Below are 22,390 nucleotides of genomic sequence, written 5' to 3' on the forward strand. Positions count from 1 at the left end.
CGAATGTTTGCTCACTGTAGAGAGAGAGACGGTCGGAGTTAACTTGTTCGTGACGTCACGTGTTTCGCGAATTTTGGTTCGTAATCTGAAATTTGTTCGTACGTTAAGTTGAAAAAGATGTTCGTAACTCGAAATGTTCGTATGGTAAACCATTCGTAACCCAAGGGTCTACTGTATTAAATTCAGAAGGGATTTATGTTGTAAATTTTCTCTTAACTTTATCCAAATATCACATTCATTGTTGTGAATGTATGAATAAAAGACCAAATTTCAACACTTTTAAGGCATCTTTTATATCTTACATTAATACATTAAAACTCTACAAATGTGAAGGAGAAAAGTACCTTAACACTGATTGAAAACTTCTCTCTCCATTAATGTTTATAAAAATCATTAAATCATTATTCATCATTTTATTTCTATTACTTTTATTACCTAGAGCAATTCTTAGTTAATTATTGTCTAATTTCCATTGTGTACTTTGTATTTTGGCTGTGATTTGATGTCATATTATGTAATACAGTATACTGTATATGTTGTTCAATAAAGTTGTTAAAAAAACGATTGAGTAGAATGCATTGCCGTTGTCCCAGAAAACATAACTACACTGCTTGACATTTATAACGTCATATTGATATAGTTAGAAACTTGAACTGATATACTTTTAAGGGTCGTAAAAGAAAAACTCTAGGCAGTCTTAAGGTTGTGCCAAGCATTTTCCATTTTCAAATGCCTTAGATATTGTTTCATATCTTTACCCTGATCTATGCCTTGCCAGTTTTTTGTCCTGAAATGCAATGAAATTGAGGCCCTTATAGACTCAGGTGTCTGTCTTCCCAGGTGTTTCTGAGTTCTAGACCCATCTTGAAGATAATTAAAGCAAACTGGATGCACCTAAGCCCACGAGTCATGAAAATAACTGTGTGATAAATGAGTAGGTGTGCTGTCTTGCAATGTTCTGGTGTCCTGTCTAGGGTGTATTCCTGCCTTCTGATGTCCTGTTCAGGGTGTATTCCTGCTGTGTGCCCAGTGTCATGTAGTCTACATGAACATAAATTTACTTAAATATCTTACTTTTAATACTGGTCTCTCCAAAAGGGTACAAGACAAGTTATGAATACTATCTCACTGCACTAAATAGACATAAAATGTCACATAATAAGTAAGAAGTGACACTTGCTTACTCAAGTTAAAGGTTAATTGCCATAATTTACTCACATCTTATGTTTCATTAGATCTTTTTGAATTGAATGTGGAGTTTTATTTATTGATCATGCAAATTTATACCAACTTTTTTACATTTTTATTTATGACATGTAACACTAGAGCTAGAGCTACTAGACAAATTTTAGATGGTTACCCCCAAGCAGACACAGATAATTCATGTGGAAAACTAATATATGATGTACTATATTACAAAAGTGGCATCCTCATCATCTGGTAGGTTTCATCAAGTTAGGTTTAAGTTTGAAATTATCTTGACAATCTACATTTGTTTTATTTGGTATATTTGGTTTAAATTCCAAATAAGGTATTTGTCTACCATGAACTCAGTGTCCCCTAAACTCAAAATCTTTGAAACTCAAAGCCCTTTGTTGAGAAATGTAGTACCCTTAAACTCAACGTTTCCCTTAAACTCAACGTTTCCCTTAAACTCAACATGTTCAGTTTGTTTTTTAAAACGTTATTTATTTAATTTCAAATTAACAATGAACAGTCGCTTTGTTCAGTGCTCGGTTTGAGTGGTGCGGTAATACATCATCGAAGTGTGAATATAAGACGAAACTGCATTTGTGTGGAATAACCGTCAAATCCACTCTGAAAGTGTCCACATGTATCTGTGTTTAGCTGTATTTTCTTTACTGTTTCACTTTTAAACTTGTGTTACAGCTCGGGGTTCTGAGAAATTGTAAGAATCAGCTTTTTATTTCAGTGTTTTTATATTATATTTGGGTTATTTTCAGTGTATAAGTGTCAAAAACAACCCCATTATTTTACATAAGTCTAAAATATGTGCAAGTCCATGGGACCATGGAACGCATTAACAGGATTTCCATACATCATTATGGGGGAAAAAAGTATTTGAAACTCAACGCCAGTCCCAGAACCAATTGACGACGTTGAGTTTCAAGGTACCACTGTATATTGGTTTAACGCGTAAGCTTTAGTCAAGAGTCAAGAAAGGTTTTATTGTCATTTCAGCTATATACGAGTACATATTGAAACGAAACAACGTTCCTCCAGGTCCAAGGTGCAACATAGAACAAAAAGTGCAAGACAGTACAGTGCCGTGCAGGTAGACAACATTACAATAAATACAAGAATGCCTGAAATAAATAAGGAAAACAAGACTAGAGACAAGTGTTGGTTTGATTTAACAGTAAATAATGGTGAGGTAGATAAGTTATGTGTATCAGTCAAGTTAAGTCAGAGTTTAAAAGAAGTAGAACACACTAGGTGAGCCCGGCCATGGAAAGGGTTAAAACCCTTATAATAAAATATCATTTTTATTAAACGTGTAATACAATTTTGATTTAACAGCGATTACAATGTCATTAATATGCTAATATCCAAAAATGTCTGAAACGTGAGGTGGTAATGAAACGCTCTGCTCACACTGACCGCTGGAAACCGCGGTGCAATTGAAATTCCTGCAACATCCAGAGCGTGCGCGCGCCTTCCTGCTCATCGCGAGCGCGCCTGAAGGAGGAGGCGACGGGAAACGAAAGAAAAGCGCTTTGGACCAGACGGAATCGCTGAAGAGGATTTTTAGCATCTTCTACGTGTGTATGGCGCTATGTGGAGCTGGTAAACTGTTCGTTACGAGCGGAGGCGTTACCTTGGGTTTGTAGGTGCCTATTTTAATGGTGAGAATGAGCGACGCCTGGCGCGCCCGCCGCCGTGCAGTATTGTAGATCTGCTGTACTCATCAGACTCTATCAGCGACCACGTCCTGTCCTGTCAAGCATCAGATCTGATGGATCTAACACGGATACACCATTAGTACTCAGCCTAAACTGGAGAAAAAGTTGGTGGCGAGGACAGAGGCATGCGTCTTTGCGTCTTAAACACGGTCGGCTGTTTTACTGCGATGTGATCTGTGTTGCTTTTTGGCACCGAAAGCGGAGGAGGGGGATTGGACCAGATTTTCTCATCATATTCTCCCCCAATAAATCACGCTGCTGTTCTAATTTAAAGATCGGGGTGGGATGTTTTACAACGTATGACCGGACCAATAAACGATCGAGAGGGAACCGAGTGTGATTGATTAAATCTGTATAGTCGGCCTTCGGATACGCATTTTGAGGAGTAATCGGGGCATATAGGAAAAGATAGAGACACGGGTGAACGCGTCAGACCTGGGAAAGCTAGCGTGCAATAGAAATTAATCATGCTGCCTTCACAAGAAGCCTCCAAAATCTATCACGACAATTACATGCGCAACTCGCGGGCCATCGGCGTGCTGTGGGCCATCTTCACCATCTGCTTCGCCATCATCAACGTGGTGGTGTTCATTCAGCCCTACTGGATCGGAGACAGCGTGAACACGCCGCACGCCGGTTACTTCGGCCTCTTCCACTACTGCGTGGGCGAGGGCAGCTCGAACCGGGAGCTCACATGCCAGGGTACCTTCTCCGACTTCAGTTCCATCCCGTCTGCTGCCTTTAAGGCCGCTTTTTTCTTCGTGCTGCTCTCCATGGTGCTCATCCTGAGCTGCATCGCCTGCATGGCACTCTTTTTCTTCTGCAACACCGCCACCGTGTACAAGACCTGTGCCTGGATGCAGCTGCTCTGCGGTGAGGGTTTTCTTTCTTTCTTTCTTTCTTTCTTTCTTTCTTTCTTTCTTTCTTTCTTTCTTTCTTTCTTTTCTTTTTGTGTAGGTAAGTCAAGGAGTAAAATGTTATTTGGGATCAATTTGGGATTTTAACACACTACATTTGTATCATCATTATCATCCCAGAGACCATGGTATCAGTATCTGTCTATTGTCTGTTTAGAACCTTTTGAATCAGCTTATACCCACACATCTGACCCTTATGGCACCTTATGGCACATGTACCCGAAGGTTTTTGGAATCATCCAAACAATGTCATCCCTGGTCAATGAAAAGCTTTGGAATCAGCTTATACCCACACATCTGACTCTTATGGCACCTTATGGCACATGTACCCAAAGGTTTTTGGAATCATCCAAACAATGTCATCCCTGGTCAATGAAAAGCTATTGGAATGATTACCTATTTCATTCTCATTTATGGCACCCATGTGTGAAGCAACATTAAGGTCTAGTACTGGACCTAAAAGACAGATGTTGTGTGCATTTGTGTGCATTTGTTTTTACCTACAAAGATATGCCTGTACATTACAGAGCACTACATATTAGGTTGCCGTGGTGTATTATTGTCATGTAAAAATGTCTTGAACAATTCTGACTCCTTATTCTGACTCCCGATTATTTCATGCTTCAGCGCAATAATAGGATATTATTAATGCATGCAATACTGGTATAGCATGGTCTGATGTGAATACGTTTACATGGATAAGATACAAATGAAAAGAAACTCATATATGGAATGCATATGTTGCATTTTATCAGATTTGTTATTATTATTATCAATATGACACCAATTTGAAAGCTCTGAATATCACTTGATATTGATACGATTCAGGCATCCTTGACGAAACAGGCTGAACCTCTACAGTCAGGGAATATCAGGAGTACACAGGAGTGATGGTGTTGGGCTTCATGATAGTTTGTGTCCTGTGTTAGAGTCACACCTTAAAATAACATCAGAGCATCAGATCAGAAGTTGATGTCAGATCCGATCTGACTTATATCCAGCAATTTAGGACATTTTAACCTTAATATAAATACTTACTTTTAGGTCTGTAGGTGCCTAGTAAAAACTGTAGCCTTAAACTCACTGTAGCCACAGAAGCGTCAAAACTAAATAATAATATAATATACAAGCAGTTCAGAATGTTCATTTTGTAGTTATATTAGCCATGTTTTTATTTTTTTTATTTTTTTTTTATTTTTTTTAATTAAATTCATTTCATTTTCATTAACCGCTTTGTCTTGGTTGTGGTCATGGCAGGTCTGGTTTCACAAGGCAGGAATACCCTGCACAGGACACCAATAAATTACATGACTTTGTCCACCTCCCCCCACCACTCAAACCATCATGCCTGTGTAGACACTCATCTGGCTGCTGGCATTCTGAGATTCAAATTCGTAATTAGTTTGACATTACACTCTAAATGAATCTTAAATAAATAAAAAATGAGAGAATTTACTTTTGTCAATTCCACAATTATTAAAAGGTAATTCAACCAGTAATTTTTATACCACTGCTTACCCCAGGCTGTTTAAAAATCAACCACATTAACATATATATGTTTTTTATTCTTAACTTAAAATAATTAACTGATAAAAAAAAACAAGACAAGACGAGTCTTTATGTCATATGCAGTGGAGTTCCATATTTAAATGTGGGGAGGTTTAAACAACCAAGCTGCTCTAGTAGTTAAATGAATGAACTCTCTAAGGTAAAATGTAACAAAAAAATCTGTAGAGAGAATATGTTTTACAAAATCATACAGAGCCTTTGGTATATTTAAGTACAATACTTTTTGTAGGGGTAGGTATGGGGATATATAAAATCAGCTTAAGATAAACAGTGTAAATTGTCTTTAATTAGTCTGTATAATCTCAGAAAATGTAACATTCAGGGCGAGAATTTAAATGTGTTAATCAAACTACCTTAGTATTAGATCAAAATGGTAGTTGTAGCTGCATCTTTCATCCATGACTACACAGATAAATGCACATGTGTAAATGTATCCCTGTGTATCAGTATATTAAAGACTGTGCATGTGCTAATCAGGCACACCTTCAGCTATTGAGTAAAAGTGTGAATTAATTAGTTTCTAGAGCTCATTAGCTGTAGTGTGTTAGTGCAAGTGTAGGGTAGAAATAAATAAAGTCTTTAAATCACAATGTAAAGCAATGAGAGATTTAGTCTTCCTATTCCAGTGAAACACTTAAACAATAAACATGGCTACATACATACACACATAAATAGACACACTCACATAAACGTATGTGGACAAGATGAGAGTCCAAAGTCTTAACATCATATGCAGTGAAATTCCTTATTCATACGTGGGGATGTTTAAACAACCAAGCTGCTCTAGCAGTTAAATTAATGAACTCGCTAAAGTAAAATGTAAATATGTTTTACGAAATTTTTGTACAGTAAAATCATACAGAGCCTTTGATATATTTTAGTACAATAGTTTTTGTTTACAAGTGTAGGTGTAGGTGTGGGGATATGTAACATCAACTTGAGATAAACAGTGTAAATTGTCCTTAATTAGTCTGTATAATCTCAGAAAATGTAACATTCAAGGCGAGAATTTAATGTGTTAATCAAACTACCTCAGTATTAGATCGACATGGAAGTTGTAGCCGCATCTTCCATCCATGACTACACAGATAAATGCACATGTGTAAATGTATCCCTGTGTATCAGTATATTAAAGACTGTGCATGTGCTAATCAGGCACACCTTCAGCTATTGAGTAAAAGTGTGAATTAATTAGTTTCCAGAGCTCATTAGCTGTAGTGTGTTAGTGCAAGTGGGTAGAAATAAATAAAGTCTATAAATCACAATGTAAAGCAATGACAGGTTTAGTCTTCCTATTCCAGTGAAACACTTAAACAATAAACATGGCTACATACATACACACACAAATAGACACACTCACAACCAAAAAGATACATTTTGTGATTTTTGAGCATAGCACCACTAAACTGGTAATTGGCCATATTGAGAGTACTGCAGACATAAGGCAGTTATATGTTTATCCAACATGAGCATTAGCATATAATTTGTTCACATCACATGTTGGGATGTATTTTCTTAATTACACTTGCTTTAAATACCTGCATCTGTACCCAAAATCAATTCTGGGTTTATTTAGTGGAGGGCATTATGTTTGCAGGATTCTGCTCACACAAACACAATTTGTGTTCATTCAAAATTTTCCTCAACTGCACAAATAACGTGCAGGGAATCTTTGCAAAATGGGATATAAAAAATAAACCTCTAAAATACAATGCAATAATTTGCCCTTGTAATTCAGTCTGGTATTTGTACTGCTTTAGAGCCGTTCAGGTCAAAGCCATACGGACAAAAAATACATCTCTGACCAATCATAATCAAAGATTTGAAAATGTTGTGGCACAGATTGTAATTACTGGTGCATGGCACTTTGTCATAATAATGTTTATGTGTGAAGCTTTGAGAAATAATCCTTATCTGATATTATATGGTGTTTTTAAATTTGTATGCAGTCTCATGTTAGACAATATGGACAGAAATATTGTGACATGCCTTGTATTTCAAAACAATCATTTGCTATGAGACATAATGCGTTATATAAAGGTAATATAAATTATATAAACAATTACATTGATCAGCCATAACATTAAAACCACCTCCTTGTTTCTACAATCACTGTTCATTTTATCAGCTCCACTTACCATATAGAAGCACTTAGTAGTTTTACAATTACTGACTGTAATCCATCTATTTCTCTACATACTTTTTTAGCCTGCTTTCACCCTGTTCTTCAATGGTCAGGACCCCCACAGGACCACCACAGAGCAGGTATTATTTACGTGGTGGATCATTCTCAGCACTTCAGTGACAATGACGTGGTGGTGGTGTGTTAGTGTGTGTTGTGCTGGTATGAGTGGATCAGACACAGCAGCGCTGCTGGAGTTTTTAAATACTGTGTCCACTCACTGTCCACTCTATTAAACACACCTGCCTAGTTGGTCCACCTTGTAGATGTAAAGTCAGAGACAATCGCTCGTCTATTGCTGCTGTTTGAGTTGGTCATCTTCTAGACCTTCATCAGTGGTCACAGGACGCTGCCCACGGGGCGCTGTTGGCTGGATGTTTTTGGTTGGTGGACTATTCTCAGTCCAGCAGTGACAGTGAGGTGTTTAAAAACTCCATCAGCATTGCTGTGTCTTATCCACTCATACCAGCACAACACACACTAACACACCACCACCATGTCAGTGTCACTGCAGTGCTGAGAATTATCCACCCCCCAAATAATACCTGCTCTGTGGTGGTCTTGTGGGGGTCCTGACAATTGAAGAACAACATGAAAGAGGGCTAACAAAGTATGTAGAGAAACAGATGGACTACAGTCAGTAATTGTAAAACTACATAGTGCTTCTTTATGGTAAGTGGAGCTGATAAAATAGACAGTGATTGTACAAACAAGGAGGTGGTTTTAATGTTATGGCTGATTGATGTATATCAAGGAAATGATATGCTTCCAGCTTTGGAACATTTTAGGGAAGACCCTTTCTTCATCCAGCATGACCGTACCACTTCACACAAATGAGGTCTACAAAAGCATGAAGAAAAGCTTGGTGTAAAGAAACTCCAGTGGCCCATACAGAGCCCTGACTTCAGCCACACTAAACAGCTTTGGAATGAACTGGAACATCAATTTAGGCTTTCATGACCAACTTCAGTGCCCAATAATACGAATGGTCTTTTGACAGATGGGCACAAATTCCTACAGACAAACTTAAATGTCATCTGAGAAGCTTTCTCAGAAGAGTGGTTGTTGTTATAGCTAAGGTCACTCTCATGGTTAAGTGTCCAAATCCAAAATATAATGTATTTTGGATGACAGACAGCTGGATTTAACCTTTGTGTAAGCTGTAAATGCCTTTAAGCAGCCGTGTGTAGGATGAGACTGATATCATGACCTGAAACATTAACACTTGATTCAGACGTTTAACCAGAATTGACCTTCATGTAGTTTTCCAGTGATCTCTGTATGTTTGAAAAATCATTGTGTTTGTTTGAAATGAGATGTTTACTTTAACAGGGCTTTTAAAGATATTCCACACATGTAAGCATACTACTTTTACCATTACTTCTTTTGCACAATTCTCAATTTTTTTGTATAATTATAACATAATTATATTAAACCACTGTAATTAAACAATTTACAATCATTACTTAGGTGGCCAGTGGTACAATGCACTAGCCGACCACATCTCTCACAGGACCACCAGGTCCTCTCTTGTGCACTCTCCTCTTTAGGTAGATGGTAGGAAACACCATAGACAGGTTGCCAGTCCATCGCAGAGCAGACACACATTCACAGTCACATTTTTTTAGTAATTGCATGTTTTCTGAGCACTCAGAGGAAACCCACACATACACAGGGAGAAAATGAAAAAAGGACCCAGGCTGCCCGGCCAGGAAATCAAACCCAGGCCCTTCTTGCTGTGAGGCGACACGATGGCGCAGTGGGTAGCGCTGTCATCTCACAGCAAGAAGGGCCTGGGTTTGATTTCCAGATCTCTCAATTTTATGCATTCTTTACCTAAAGACTGTGAGATGGCATTTATTGTGTAAGGAAGGGTTATGTGTGTGCTTTATGTACGCAGTATTAAAGCTCAGCATGTGGGGGAAGCATGAATGTGTGTGTGTGTATGTGTGTGTGTGTGTGTGTGTGTGTTAGCACCTTGTTCCTATTTCTTCACTAAGACCAGCTCAGATTGACTGCCTTGCTACTTTTGGCACTCTCACTTCACTTCACTCTTGATCTTTTCTCTTTCTTTTTTTCTTTTTAGAAGACGTTAGCAATACCAGGGAACAGGTCTGACGTTAGCAATATGAGGGAACAGGTCTGAGCTTTTCATCTAAGGTGTTTCCACAAAGTTAATCATCTCTGATGAGGAACTGTATTACATTTTTAACTAGATCTAGCTAGGCTTAGTTCAATCGTTCTAATCAGCTCTGTGTGGTTTCAATTTCTTTGTCCGTCTTTGACTACATTACTTCGCCAAAACTGCTCATTGCCTCTGGGACCTCGCCCTATAATCCCCTTTAAGCTTCAAAGACAGTTGAGGTTGATCCCTGACAAATAAATAGATTTTTCTTCTAGCAGTTTGTCTAGGTGTCTATTAAATGCCAAAAAAGCTTCTATATAAACGGTGCACAAGTTAAAATTGCATTACAGCTGCAACACAGTCCAAGCAATTGAGGGTTAGGGGCCTTGCTCAGGGGCTTGAACCGGCAACCCTTCAGCTACTAGTCCATTACCTCATCCTCTGAGCTACAACTACTGAAATTGGAAACATAATATTTGTCCATATTTTGACCACTTCACTATGATAAAGGTTGCAGTGGGTCTGGAGTCTACCTTGAAACACTAGAAGCAAGGCAGCAATATACCCTGGACAGAGCACCAATTCTTTAAAAAAATGTATGTATATTTTCCCCTTTTTTTAATGTAGTCTGTATCTATATTTATATCTCCTTTACTGCTGCAGACTCCTACCCTGGCCGAGAAATGCAGTATGTAACCCACGCCTCATCTGAAACATGTGGTGCCAACTGCTTCTATTCACCTGCACTCTGTGTGTTCAGTATCAAGTACAAAGAGTCAGGCACTGATCTCCATTATTCCCCATCTCTGTGCAGGTTCCATCGACTAGCCAGCAGAAGCCACAGTTGCAATAGTACTAAGGAATCCCTTCAACCCTCCCCCTGCCAAACATGTCTGTGTGTAGAGCTCAGATTTGAACTTAAGAGCTTGAGATCTAGGGCGGCACGGTGGCTCGGTGGGTTACACTGTCACCTCACCGCAAGGTAAACAAGGTCCTGGGTTCGATCCCCAGGCGAAGCGGTCCAGGTCCTTTCTGTGAGTTTGCATGTTCTCCCTGTGTCTGCGTGGGTTTCCTCCGGGAGCTCCGGTTTCCTCCCACAGTCCAAAAACATGCAGTCAGGTTAATTGGAGAGATTTAATTGCCCTATAGGTGAATGGGTGTGTGTATGTGTGTGTGTGTGTGCGTGTGTATGTATGTCTGTCTGTCTGCCCTGCCACTGTGTGCCTTGCGCCCATTGAAAAGCTGGGATAGGCTCCAGCACACCCCCCGTGACCGTAATTGGATAAGCAGTTAAGAAAGTGAGTGAGTGAGCGTGAGATCTAAGCACTGGTGGACTAGCATGTTTTACCACTGCACCACCCAAGCTCCTGGTCATAGGCAATTCATTCGAACATAGAAATGAAAGCCGTAGATTCAGTAATAGACAGATTTTGAAGTCTTACAGATGAAAGTATTGTAAATGAGGCTGCAGCTGCGTATGGTTGGTGTGAGTGAAGAAGAGTGTGATGCCCCAATGCACTGTGATCAGCTATGAGCTCAGAGCTCATGACAGATTTGCTGAGTGAAAAGTAAAAAAAAAACTGCACTACTGACACTTTGTTTGAAATATTGACAGCTGGGTTTTTGACATTGGCCAGGCACATGTTTCATTTTCTTTTAAATTCTCTTCCTGATGCTCAGGTGCTTTCAGATGCTGTTGTTCATGTTGATTCAATTGTTTTACTTTCTGAACATGTTGAGGTAGTCACCACATAAGGTTTTTACTTGTATTGCTATAATACTGTCTAATAAGAGAGAAGAGTAAAATCTAACAAAATTTTTTTATCAACCGCTTTATTCTGGTTAGGGTCGCAGCAGGTCTGGTTCAACTGGGAAACACTGGGAGCAGGACAGGAATACACTGGACAGGGCACCAGCCCGTTGCAGTGCTTTGACCACCCCCTCAAACATGGACAATCATGTTTGTGTGATGCCTGTCCAGCCAATATTGTGGGCTAAAGTATGAGACCACTACACCACCTGAGTGCACCCACATATATTCCGTATGGTTAATATTGTGCTTTATTTTTTACTTATTGGTTGAGTATCGGACCAGGTGCTAATGTACTTCTACTAGTGTTGTATAAGGAAACTGTAGTTAGGGAAATTCACTAATACACTAAGTAATCTTTGGTAATACAACAGGTTTCTGGGTTCCTATCTTTGGCATGTTGTCTCTGTGTCCTTGTGTTTTTCTCGACCTGTTTCTGTTTTTCATGACTTCTAAAACAATACAAAAGGAAGATTGGCTGCTTTTAATAGCTCCTAAGGGACCCTAATTGAATAATCAGTTAAGAAAGTGAATTAGAGAGTGAGTGAGAATAGTTAAAGTCAACAAATTCCTATTCCAGTGTCAAATGTCACATCCAGAGTCACATGTCACACCCATAAGTCTATTACTACTGTTACACTGACCTTTTTCCCAGAATTTTTGAAACTAAGAACCGTTATAGTAAGCACAGCAGTAATAATTCTCTTGTTATGGTGTGAGTTACCACCTTCCTTGCCCTTAATCCTCATCTCTCTCTCACCCCGCGGTTAAGCTTCTACTGATTCCACGCTGCAAAGACGGAGTCAGCAATAAATACGCTCCAGAATAAAGCCATGCTGCTCACACTGCAGTGATCACATAGAATCAGGATGATCCTAACTCTGAAAAAAATAACACATTCTGGTCAACAAACAGATACCCCTTCTCGTAGCTCTGAAGAAAAAAAACAGTCTTGGGACAGGGTTTTATAGGATACCAGTCAAAATGAATAGTGTTTCTGCAGTAATAGAAGGGTGAGAGACTAGGGGAGAGCATGTGTAAGGTGACTGGATGCAGATGCTCTTGTAGTAATGATAGTTGAATCAGTTTGTGCTACTGAACTGTCCTCCTCCATCCTTTATCCATTCACAGCTTATTTTTTCTTTCCCTAAAATTTCCATTAATTGCAGTGATAAACAGATTCACCAAACCTCTATTACAGTGGCTATTTTTTCTTCTGTTTGCTTCTGTGGAACCTGTAAATTCACCCAACAACCACACACAAAGTAGATAAATCTCACAAAACATTAGTAATTGCAAACTGCACATATAATTATGATAAACTAATTAAGGTTTACATTTACAGCATTAAGCAGAAAAGTTTATTCAGTAAACATTTGCATTTACACCTGCTATGGTAAAAGTAGACTGCAGTTTAAGAACATTAATCTGCAAAACCCTGTTAGAAACTGTTAGCATCACAGCTTCAGAGAAAGCAGATGTGCCATGAAAGATCTGGCAAAGATGACAGAAAGAAGCCATGATACATAGTGACCCTTCCACCAATTCAGTGCTCATGTTTGTTTGTTTGTTTATTAGGATTTTAACGTCATGTTTTACACTTTTGGTTACATTCATGACAGGAACGGTAGTTACACATTACACAAGGTTCATCACTTCACAAGGTTATATTAAACACAGTCATGGACAATTTAGTGTCTCCAATTCACCTCACTTGCATGTCTTTAGACTGTGGGAGGAAACAGGAGCACCCGGAGGAAACCCACACGGACACAGGGAGAACATGCAAACTCCAAACAGAAAGGACCCAGACCGCCCCACCTTGGGATTGAACCCAGGACCTTCTTGCTGTGAGGTGACAGTGCTAACCTCCGTGCTCATGAGATGCTGATCTGCTGGCCAAATTACACAGTGCAAAGGGATACATCTTTTAACTTCACATGAAACAGTGATTACTTTCCTAAATTGGAGGAAAAACCCTGTCACAAACTGTCACATTATGCTGGAAGGAAATTTGTCCAGATGGTCAGAAGGTCCAGCACAGAACCTGAGAGTTCAAATCTCAGCAGAGCCACCAACCTGGCCACATTACACAAATACAGTTAGCCTTGTTAGGGAAGTTCGGACAGGGCATCTTCCCACTGCCGTTTCAATATGCAATCTCCGTGACTGGTCCGCCTGCGTGAGTAGGAAGGAGAGAGAGTCACATAGAGCTTAATATGGCTCTGTACACAAAACAGCTGTGTGGGAATCCAACACTGGCAGGTGATGAGAAGCGGATGCAGATTGGATACTTGTCAGAGGGGGCATATGGTGATTGCGCTCTCCTTGATAAGATACGGGGTTGTGCAAGCGGCAGCGGATTCATAGTCAGAAATTGGAAATGACTAGATCTGCTGATGAAGAGGGAAAAATCTACTGTATAGGTAACATAAACTGATAAACCGGTCTGCAAGGTTTATGAAGACTGTTTGAATGGTGGTTGTGCTTTAAAAGTGGTGTCGCTTCTATGATGAATTGCTGTGCTTCCTGAATCATTTATTTTTAACATACTAGCCAGGTCTCTGTTTTAAATAATAATAAAAAAAATTCTACACTGTAATATTGTACTTCCCCCATAGCATGCTGATTTTTTTCAATCATGCCCACGATGTACAGATTGCATTCAGTGCCTTTATTTATAATATACACTGATCCATAACATTAAAACCACCTCTTTGTTTCTACACTCACTGTCCATTTTATCAGCTCCACTTACCATATAGAAGCACTTTGTAGCTCAACAATTACTGACTGTAGTCCATCTGTATCTCTACATACTTTTTTAATCTGCTTTCACCCTGTTCTTCAATGATCAGGACCCCCACAGGACCACCACAGAACAGGTATTATGGTATTAGGTGGTGGATCATTCTCAGCACTGCAGTGACACTGACATGGTGCTGGTGTGTTAGTGTGTGTTGTGCAGGTATGAGTGGATCAGACACAGCTGCACTGCTGGAGTTTTTAAATACCGTGTCCACTCACTGTCCACTCTATTAGACACTCCTACCTAGCTTGTCTACCTTGTAGATGTAAAGTCAGAGACGATCGCTCATCTATTGCTGCTGTTTGAGTTGGTCATCTTCTAGACCTTCATCAGTGGTCACAGGACACTGCCTACAGGGCACTGTTGGCTGGATATGGGCTGTTGGTGGACTATTCTCAGTCCAGCAGTGACAGTGAGGTGCTTAAAAACTCCATGAGCATTGCTGTGTCTTATCCACTCATAGCAGCACAACACACACTAACACACCACCACCATGTCAGTGTCACTGCAGTGCTGAGAATGATCCACCACCCAAATAATACCTGCTCTGAAATGGTCCTGGGAGAGTCCTGACCATTGAAGAACAGCATGAAAGGGGGAACAAAGCGTGCAGAGAAACAGATGGACTACAGTCAGAACTACAAAGTTTTTCTATATGGTAAGTGGAGTTGATAAAATGGACAGTGAGTGTAGAAACAAGGAGGTGGTTTTAATGTTATGGCTGATCAGTGTATACATATAAATGTGTACAGTACAATAAATTTTTTTTGCATTTGCCAGCTTGTTTGGAAGTGTGGTCATAGCACAGGGTCAGCCATTGTACAGCGTCCTTGGAGCAGACAGTGTTAAGGCCCTCGCTCAAGGATGCATGCATCCACATGCACATTAGTGTGTGTAAACAGACATGTTGAGGTTAATGTTGAAGCCAGAATTAGCCTTTACTTTTAGCTTAAATCCACGTAAGTGTAGTCTCTCAGGATGACTCGAATGAGTGTGCCTGTGTGTGTGTATGCTCATGCATGACTGCATGGAGAATTCTTTCCCGGCTTCTTTCCAGCTGGCTCTAAGTCATAACAACCTCTTATAGATTTTTAATCACCTCGCCTTCTTCCATGGAAAATGCGATTGCATTGCATTTCATACCGAGAAGGGCAACAGGCTTTGTCTCCTCTGCTGCTGCTAGCATCTGAGATAATGGAGCATGTCTCCCAAACATCAAATTGTCAATCAGTGTAAAACATGGAGGTATTGATCCCCGGCCTGTAATGGATTGTATTCAGTTGTTGTTTTTTTTTCCTGGGCTGAAAAGAAGCCTAAGTGGCATCAGCAGACTCCACACATTGACAAATATATCCTTTGGCTGGAAAAATCAACCTGTATCCTGGTTTCACAGACCGAAATAATGAATCATTGATAGTTTTCCAGAATAGCCAGTTGCTATTTTAAACAGCAAACAAACACAGTAAGGGAAGACAGCAACCCAATAACATCTGATAGATGATAAAAATACGAAAGCCACACAACCATTACACCAGCAGCTGTTTGTCTTTATTTAGAACTGAATATGCTAACGGTAAAGTTTTCTTACACTTTTACTGAATAAAAAGCTCAAAGTTTACATACAGACATTTGTAAAAAAATAACAAATGAAACAGTTTTGCACAAACCAAGGATTTATTTAGGCCATTCTGGACCTCACAGCTTCTAGGCCTTAGTATGATTAGTGGTTTACATGTGTTTTGTTTGTTAATTTTTTTTTTTTTTTGTATTTGAAACCAAAACATACCACATGTAGGACAAACAATCCTTAAAGAAACATATGAGTTTGTTAAAAGACTACAAAAAGGCAAAACAAAAACTTCCTTAGACCTAAAGCCAGGTCTATATTAAATATTTGGTCAATGGGTGCTTGAGTAGCACAACAATCTATTATGCTGACCCATCAACACTGATATCAGAATTTGAGGTTCGAATCTCAGCAGTACTATCAGTTGGTCAGGGATGGCCCAAGCCCTGCAATGATTTGGCTCAATGTCCAGGATGTGCCCTGCATGGGTCATTCCCTGCACCCAATGATAAAGAAATTGAAACATGATTATTACTATATACAGTGTATCACAACTGTACACCCAAAAAGTGAGTACACCCCTCACATTTCTGCAAATATTTTATTATATCTTTTCATGGGACAACACTATAGAAATAAAACTTGGATATAACTTAGAGTAGTCAGTGTACAACTTGTATAGCAGTGTAGATTTACTGTCTTCTGAAAATAACTCAACACACAGCCATTAATGTCTAAATAGCTGGCAACATAAGTGAGTACACCCCACAGTGAACATGTCCAAATTGTGCCCAAATGTGTCGTTGTCCCTCCCTGGTGTCATGTGTCAAGGTCCCAGGTGTAAATGGGGAGCAGGGCTGTTAAATTTGGTGTTTTGGGTACAATTCTCTCATACTGGCCACTGGATATTCAACATGGCACCTCATGGCAAAGAACTCTCTGAGGATGTGAGAAATAGAATTGTTGCTCTCCACAAAGATGGCCTGGGCTATAAGAAGATTGCTAACACCCTGAAACTGAGCTACAGCATGGTGGCCAAGGTCATACAGCGGTTTTCCAGGACAGGTTCCACTCGGAACAGGCTTCGCCAGGGTCGACCAAAGAAGTTGAGTCCACGTGTTCGGCGTCATATCCAGAGGTTGGCTTTAAAAAATAGACACATGAGTGCTGCCAGCATTGCTGCAGAGGTTGAAGACGTGGGAGGTCAGCCTGTCAGTGCTCAGACCATACGCCGCACACTGCATCAACTCGGTCTGCATGGTCGTCATCCCAGAAGGAAGCTGACGCACAAGAAAGCCCGCAAACAGTTTGCTGAAGACAAGCAGTCCAAGAACATGGATTACTGGAATGCCCTGTGGTCTGACGAGACCAAGATAAACTTGTTTGGCTCAGATGGTGTCCAGCATGTGTGGCGGCGCCCTGGTGAGAAGTACCAAGACAACTGTATCTTGCCTACAGTCAAGCATGGTGGTGGTAGCATCATGGTCTTGGGCTGCATGAGTGTTGCCGGCACTGGGGAGCTGCGGTTCATTGAGGGAAACATGAATTCCAACATGTACTGTGACATTCTGAAACAGAGCATGATCCCCTCCCTTCGAAAACTGGGCCTCATGGCAGTTTTCCAACACGATAACGACCCCAAACACAACCTCCAAGATGACAACTGCCTTGCTGAGGAAGCTGAAGGTAAAGGTGATGGACTAAACCCAATTGAGCACCTGTGGCGCATCCTCAAGTGGAAGGTGGAGGAGTTCAAGGTGTCTAACATCCACCAGCTCCGTGATGTCATCATGGAGGAGTGGAAGAGGATTCCAGTAGCAACCTGTGCAGCTCTGGTGAATTCCATGCCCAGGAGGGTTAAGGCAGTGCTGGATAATAATGGTGGTCACACAAAATATTGACACTTTGGGCACAATTTGGACATGTTCACTGTGGGGTGTACTCACTTATGTTGCCAGCCATTTAGACATTAATGGCTGTGTGTTGAGTTATTTTCAGAAGACAGTAAATCTACACTGCTATACAAGCTGTACACTGACTACTCTAAGTTATATCCAAGTTTCATGTCTATAGTGTTGTCCCATGAAAAGATATAATGAAATATTTGCAGAAATGTGAGGGGTGTACTCACTTTTGTGATACACTGTATATACATATATGAATTCGATTTAAACTGTGTGGGATGTTTTATTTAATGATGCTGTGTGGGCTGTTCAGACTAACTACGGGACATCTAATGAATACTTATTTAGTTACAAATTTTAAGTTTTTATGATTATTATTAAAGAAATTTATAAAATTGCGAACTATATTGATTTCCCCCATCCTGATTATTATGGAATATTTTATATTGAATAAATACTTATGCAAGGCATTGTATGCCATGTTTACTTAATTAAAAGTCCAACTATGTAGGTGTTCCTAATAAGCTGATAAATAACTGTATGTAGTGTTTATACTAATATTTACATTTCTGACATTCATTTATGAGAATTGTTGCAGACACTTTTTAAATATTGAGGCATTAAAGCATACAGTAAAACACGGTAATGTAATGCCAGTCTGAAGCACTGTGTGTTGCTTCTAATTAGAAAACAACTGGGTGCAGTATTGAAGCCGTGCTAAAGAAAAAACACAGGTTTCATCATGCTGCCTTATTTTGATATAAAACCCTGTCATCCACAGACAGGAGTCGCCATAATGCCAGAGACAGTGTAGACAAAAAGCAAAAGATAAAAGAGAAAAGATGGAGTTTTAGACACAGGCGACAGATTTGGCTCGGCATGTTTCAAAATTAAATTAGCCAGCCAAGCCATAAACACAGTGTAGTGCCGGGTGCATTTTCACACTGTTTTACTGTCAGCGATGTGGGTAAGTTTGTGTATGTGAGTGGGCAAGGAGAACATTTAAAGGTAAAATATTCATAGGGTGACAGTGAAGAAAGAAGAGGAATTGTCAGGAAGGTGACAGCTGATAAGGAAGTGAGTGAGCAGGAGTGGGTACAGAAAGGGTGTAATGAGGGAGATGAAGTAAACAAGATCTTCAAATTGCAGCATTGATCTTCAACCTGAGGCCAAGCCCAAAGAGAATGAAGGTTAAATACACGCTCACATTTAGATATTTAAACATCCACAATATCAAAAAGCTGGAACAGTATGAACAACGTAACTTAAAAATGGACAGCGATGATGATCAGCAAGTCTTTTTTAACCTGTATTCAGGTTAAAACAGAAGCATGTCAGATTGTAATGCAGTGTCATTTGAGGGATCAATGGTTACAAGCATTCATTATTGGTTTTCGATCCTGCCCTGACCACAGAGATTTCTCCTGATTCTCCAATACTGTAGTAATGCTGCAGAGTGTGCTACTTGACTATTGGACTTTGCTCATAAAGGTGAAATGTAAAACATAAATGCATTTTAATAATGCTCCTTTTATACCTAATTATGATAGCCTCACCTGGTACCTTTTCCCTTATTGAAATGTGAAGATTCCACTCTTATACTGCCCTTTTCCCACCCTTTGCAATGTGTTGCATTCATTAACTGATTGATGGATACATTTATTTAAATAAAAATAATCAAAGTTATTTATGTGTATTTTTTCTTTGTGCCATTTTAATGAAATTCCTATAACAGACAGTTACAAGTCATTGCTTTCTGTTTTATTTTCATTTCACGTACTTTTTTTAATTTATATTTTTGTTTATGCATTTTCTCCCCTTTTTCTCCCCTTTTAGTGCATCTAATTGCCCGATTGCGTCACACTTCCTCTCCACCAGTGCCGATCCCCACTCTGATTGAGGAGAACAAAGCTAACCCACGCCCCCTCCGACACGTGGGCAGCAGCCGTATGCGTCTTGTCACCTACACTTTGACGAGTGCAGTGCAGCTCAGCACTGTGTACGAAGAGACACACCCTGAGAGCACTCTTTTCCCATCTCTGTGCAGACACCATCAATCAGCCAGCAGAGGTCGTAATTGTATCAGTTATGAGAGAGACCCTATCCGGCTTTAATATCCCACCCCATCTGAACAACAGGCCAATCGTTGTTCATGTGGCTGCTCAGCCCAGCCGGCAGGCAGAGCTGAGACTCGATACGATGTATTCGAGATTCCAGCTCTGTTGTGCTAGCGTGTGTTTTTATCACTGCGCCACTTGAGCGGCCCATTTCACTTACTTTCACAACTTTTTAGGACTTGGGGTTGTATGTGTACGATTTCTGTCATTTTTATATTAATGATATACAGTTTATTGGAATTTGCACAAAAGTTAAATAAGGAGATTTTAGTTGCATTCATTTGTTCTTTCTGTGCCAGATTTTTTTTTTCAAAATATTTATAAGACTGATCTGCTGTTTTATTCAACAATAATTTAAAAAAATGTTAATTGTAGTTCTGTATGAATAAAATCTTATTTTCCTTTGCCATCTCCTAAACATTAAAATCATATAAAATAGTTCTGGCCGGTTTGTTTGAGATAAGCAACAGTGCATTTTTGTTAGCAGTAATTATCTAGCTATACAACAGAATAAACAGTTCAGCCAATTTCTAACATCAGACACATATCTACTGTCAGCAAATTTATATGGTCATATCACCTAGCCGGGCAGCACGGTGGCTCGGTGGGCAGCACTGTCACCTCACAGCAAGAAGGTCCTTGGTTTGATCCTTAGGTGGGGTGGTCCGGGTCCTTTCTGTGTGGAGTTTGCATGTTCTTCCCTTGTCCGGTTTTCTCCCACAGTCCAAACACGTGCAAGTGAGGTGAATTGGAGATACAAAATTGTCCATAACTGTGTTTAACATTAAACTTGTGAACTGATGAATCTTGTGTAACGAGTAACTGCCGTTCCTGTCATAAATGTAACCAAAGAGTGTAAAATATGACGTTAAAATCCTAATAAATAAATATATACAGTAGACCCTTGAGTTACGAATGATTTACCATACGAACATTTCAGGTCATGAACGATCTTTTCCAACTTAATGTACGAACAAATTTTGGATTACGAACACGTGGCGTCACAAACAAGTTCACTCCAACCGTCTCTCTCTCTATATATACAGTGAGTGAACATTCGGTAAATACATGTTATATAAAAAGAAGGAAATGTATTATGGTGTATGGTACAGCACACGTACTGTACTGAAATGTGATGTGTGTTTTTATGTACAGTACTTGTTAGGGTTAGTTAATAACCCACCAAAGACTAGGGGGGAACCCAAAGGCGAGTGCACAAACAACAAAACCCAGAAGTGATAATACGATATTTTATTTAAACAAATAGTAAATAAACGACAAAAACAAACAACCAAAAAGATAACAGAAAACGAGAGGGGAGCGGCAGGAGCGGTACTGGAAGCGCCGGGGAACTGCAGGGCGGACTGATGACCAGGAGTGATGAACCGGAATGCAGGATGACCAGGAATGGCAGGAGAACCAGGAATGGCAGGAACGCAGGAGAACCAAGAACGGCAGGAATGCAGGATGACCAGGAACGGCGGAACGGCAGGAAAACCAGGAACGGCAGGAACATAGGAGAACCAGGAACGGCAGGAACACAGGAAACCAGGAACGGCAGGAACGCAGGAACGGGGGGAAGGTCTAGGAGGCGATGAAAAACAAAATACGTTAAAGAGGAGAAGGTACAAGAAGAGGACTCACGGTTTAAGGACACAACGAACGGCCGTCTGTGTACCGTATGGCAAGCAGACAATTTGGCGACGAGTGAGAGAAAAGCCGGCGTTTAAATGCAGGAGTTGATGAGATGAGGAATGAGGCGCAGGTGTGTGAGGGGTCCGCCCTCCAGCGATCTATTGGCTGGTACCGCAGCAACCTCCGAAAACAGTACCGCTCCAGGCCGCTAGGGGGAGAAGGGAGCAAAACGGGAAAACAAACGCAAACCACCACCAAGAACAAAAGCGATCGGGGAAACTAAAGAAAACGGAGAAAAACAAAATACAAACCGGAATAAAAACAAAACGCTGGGAAACCCTGAAAATAAAAGGTAAGTGCTGGCGGATCCTAACAGTACCCCCCCCTCAACGGCCACCTCTAGGTGGCCTACCGGGTCTATCGGGATGTAGACGGTGGAACTCACGGACCAGGTTGGAGTCAAGGATGGCAACCCGGGGAACCCACGACCGCTCCTCAGGCCCATAACCCTCCCAATCTACCAGGTATTGGAGGCCCCGACCACGTCTACAGACATCCAGCAACCGGCGAACCGTGTATGCCGGATGCCCATCGATGAGCCGGGGGGGTGGTGGGGGTTCGGTCGGAGGGTTCAAGGGTGAGGAAACCACGGGCTTGAGCTGGGAGACGTGGAATGTGGGGTGGATCCGCATGTGGCGGGGAAGTTTCAGTCGTACCGACGTGGGGTTGATGATCTTCTCGACGGTGTAGGGGCCGATGAAGCGGGGGGAGAGTTTCCGAGACTCGACACGCAAGGGGATGTGAAGGGTGGACAACCAGACAGCTTGACCA

The 22,390-nt window shown here is 40.5% G+C and overlaps 1 protein-coding gene across 1 annotated transcript in view; it reads left to right on the forward strand.

The window, feature by feature from the left end:
- The first annotated feature begins 3,349 nt into the window (after positions 1-3,349).
- Positions 3,350-22,390, forward strand: part of lhfpl4a (LHFPL tetraspan subfamily member 4a) — a 61,591-nt gene continuing 42,550 nt past the window's right edge. Inside the window, exon 1 of the mRNA XM_062997396.1 lies at positions 3,350-3,797. Within this exon, the coding sequence (XP_062853466.1) occupies positions 3,392-3,797 (406 nt within the window). The 5' untranslated portion in view covers positions 3,350-3,391. The remainder of the gene's footprint in view (positions 3,798-22,390) is intronic.

Source organism: Trichomycterus rosablanca, chromosome 6 (assembly GCF_030014385.1).
Source record: "Trichomycterus rosablanca isolate fTriRos1 chromosome 6, fTriRos1.hap1, whole genome shotgun sequence".
Taxonomy (NCBI): Eukaryota; Metazoa; Chordata; class Actinopteri; order Siluriformes; family Trichomycteridae; genus Trichomycterus; species Trichomycterus rosablanca.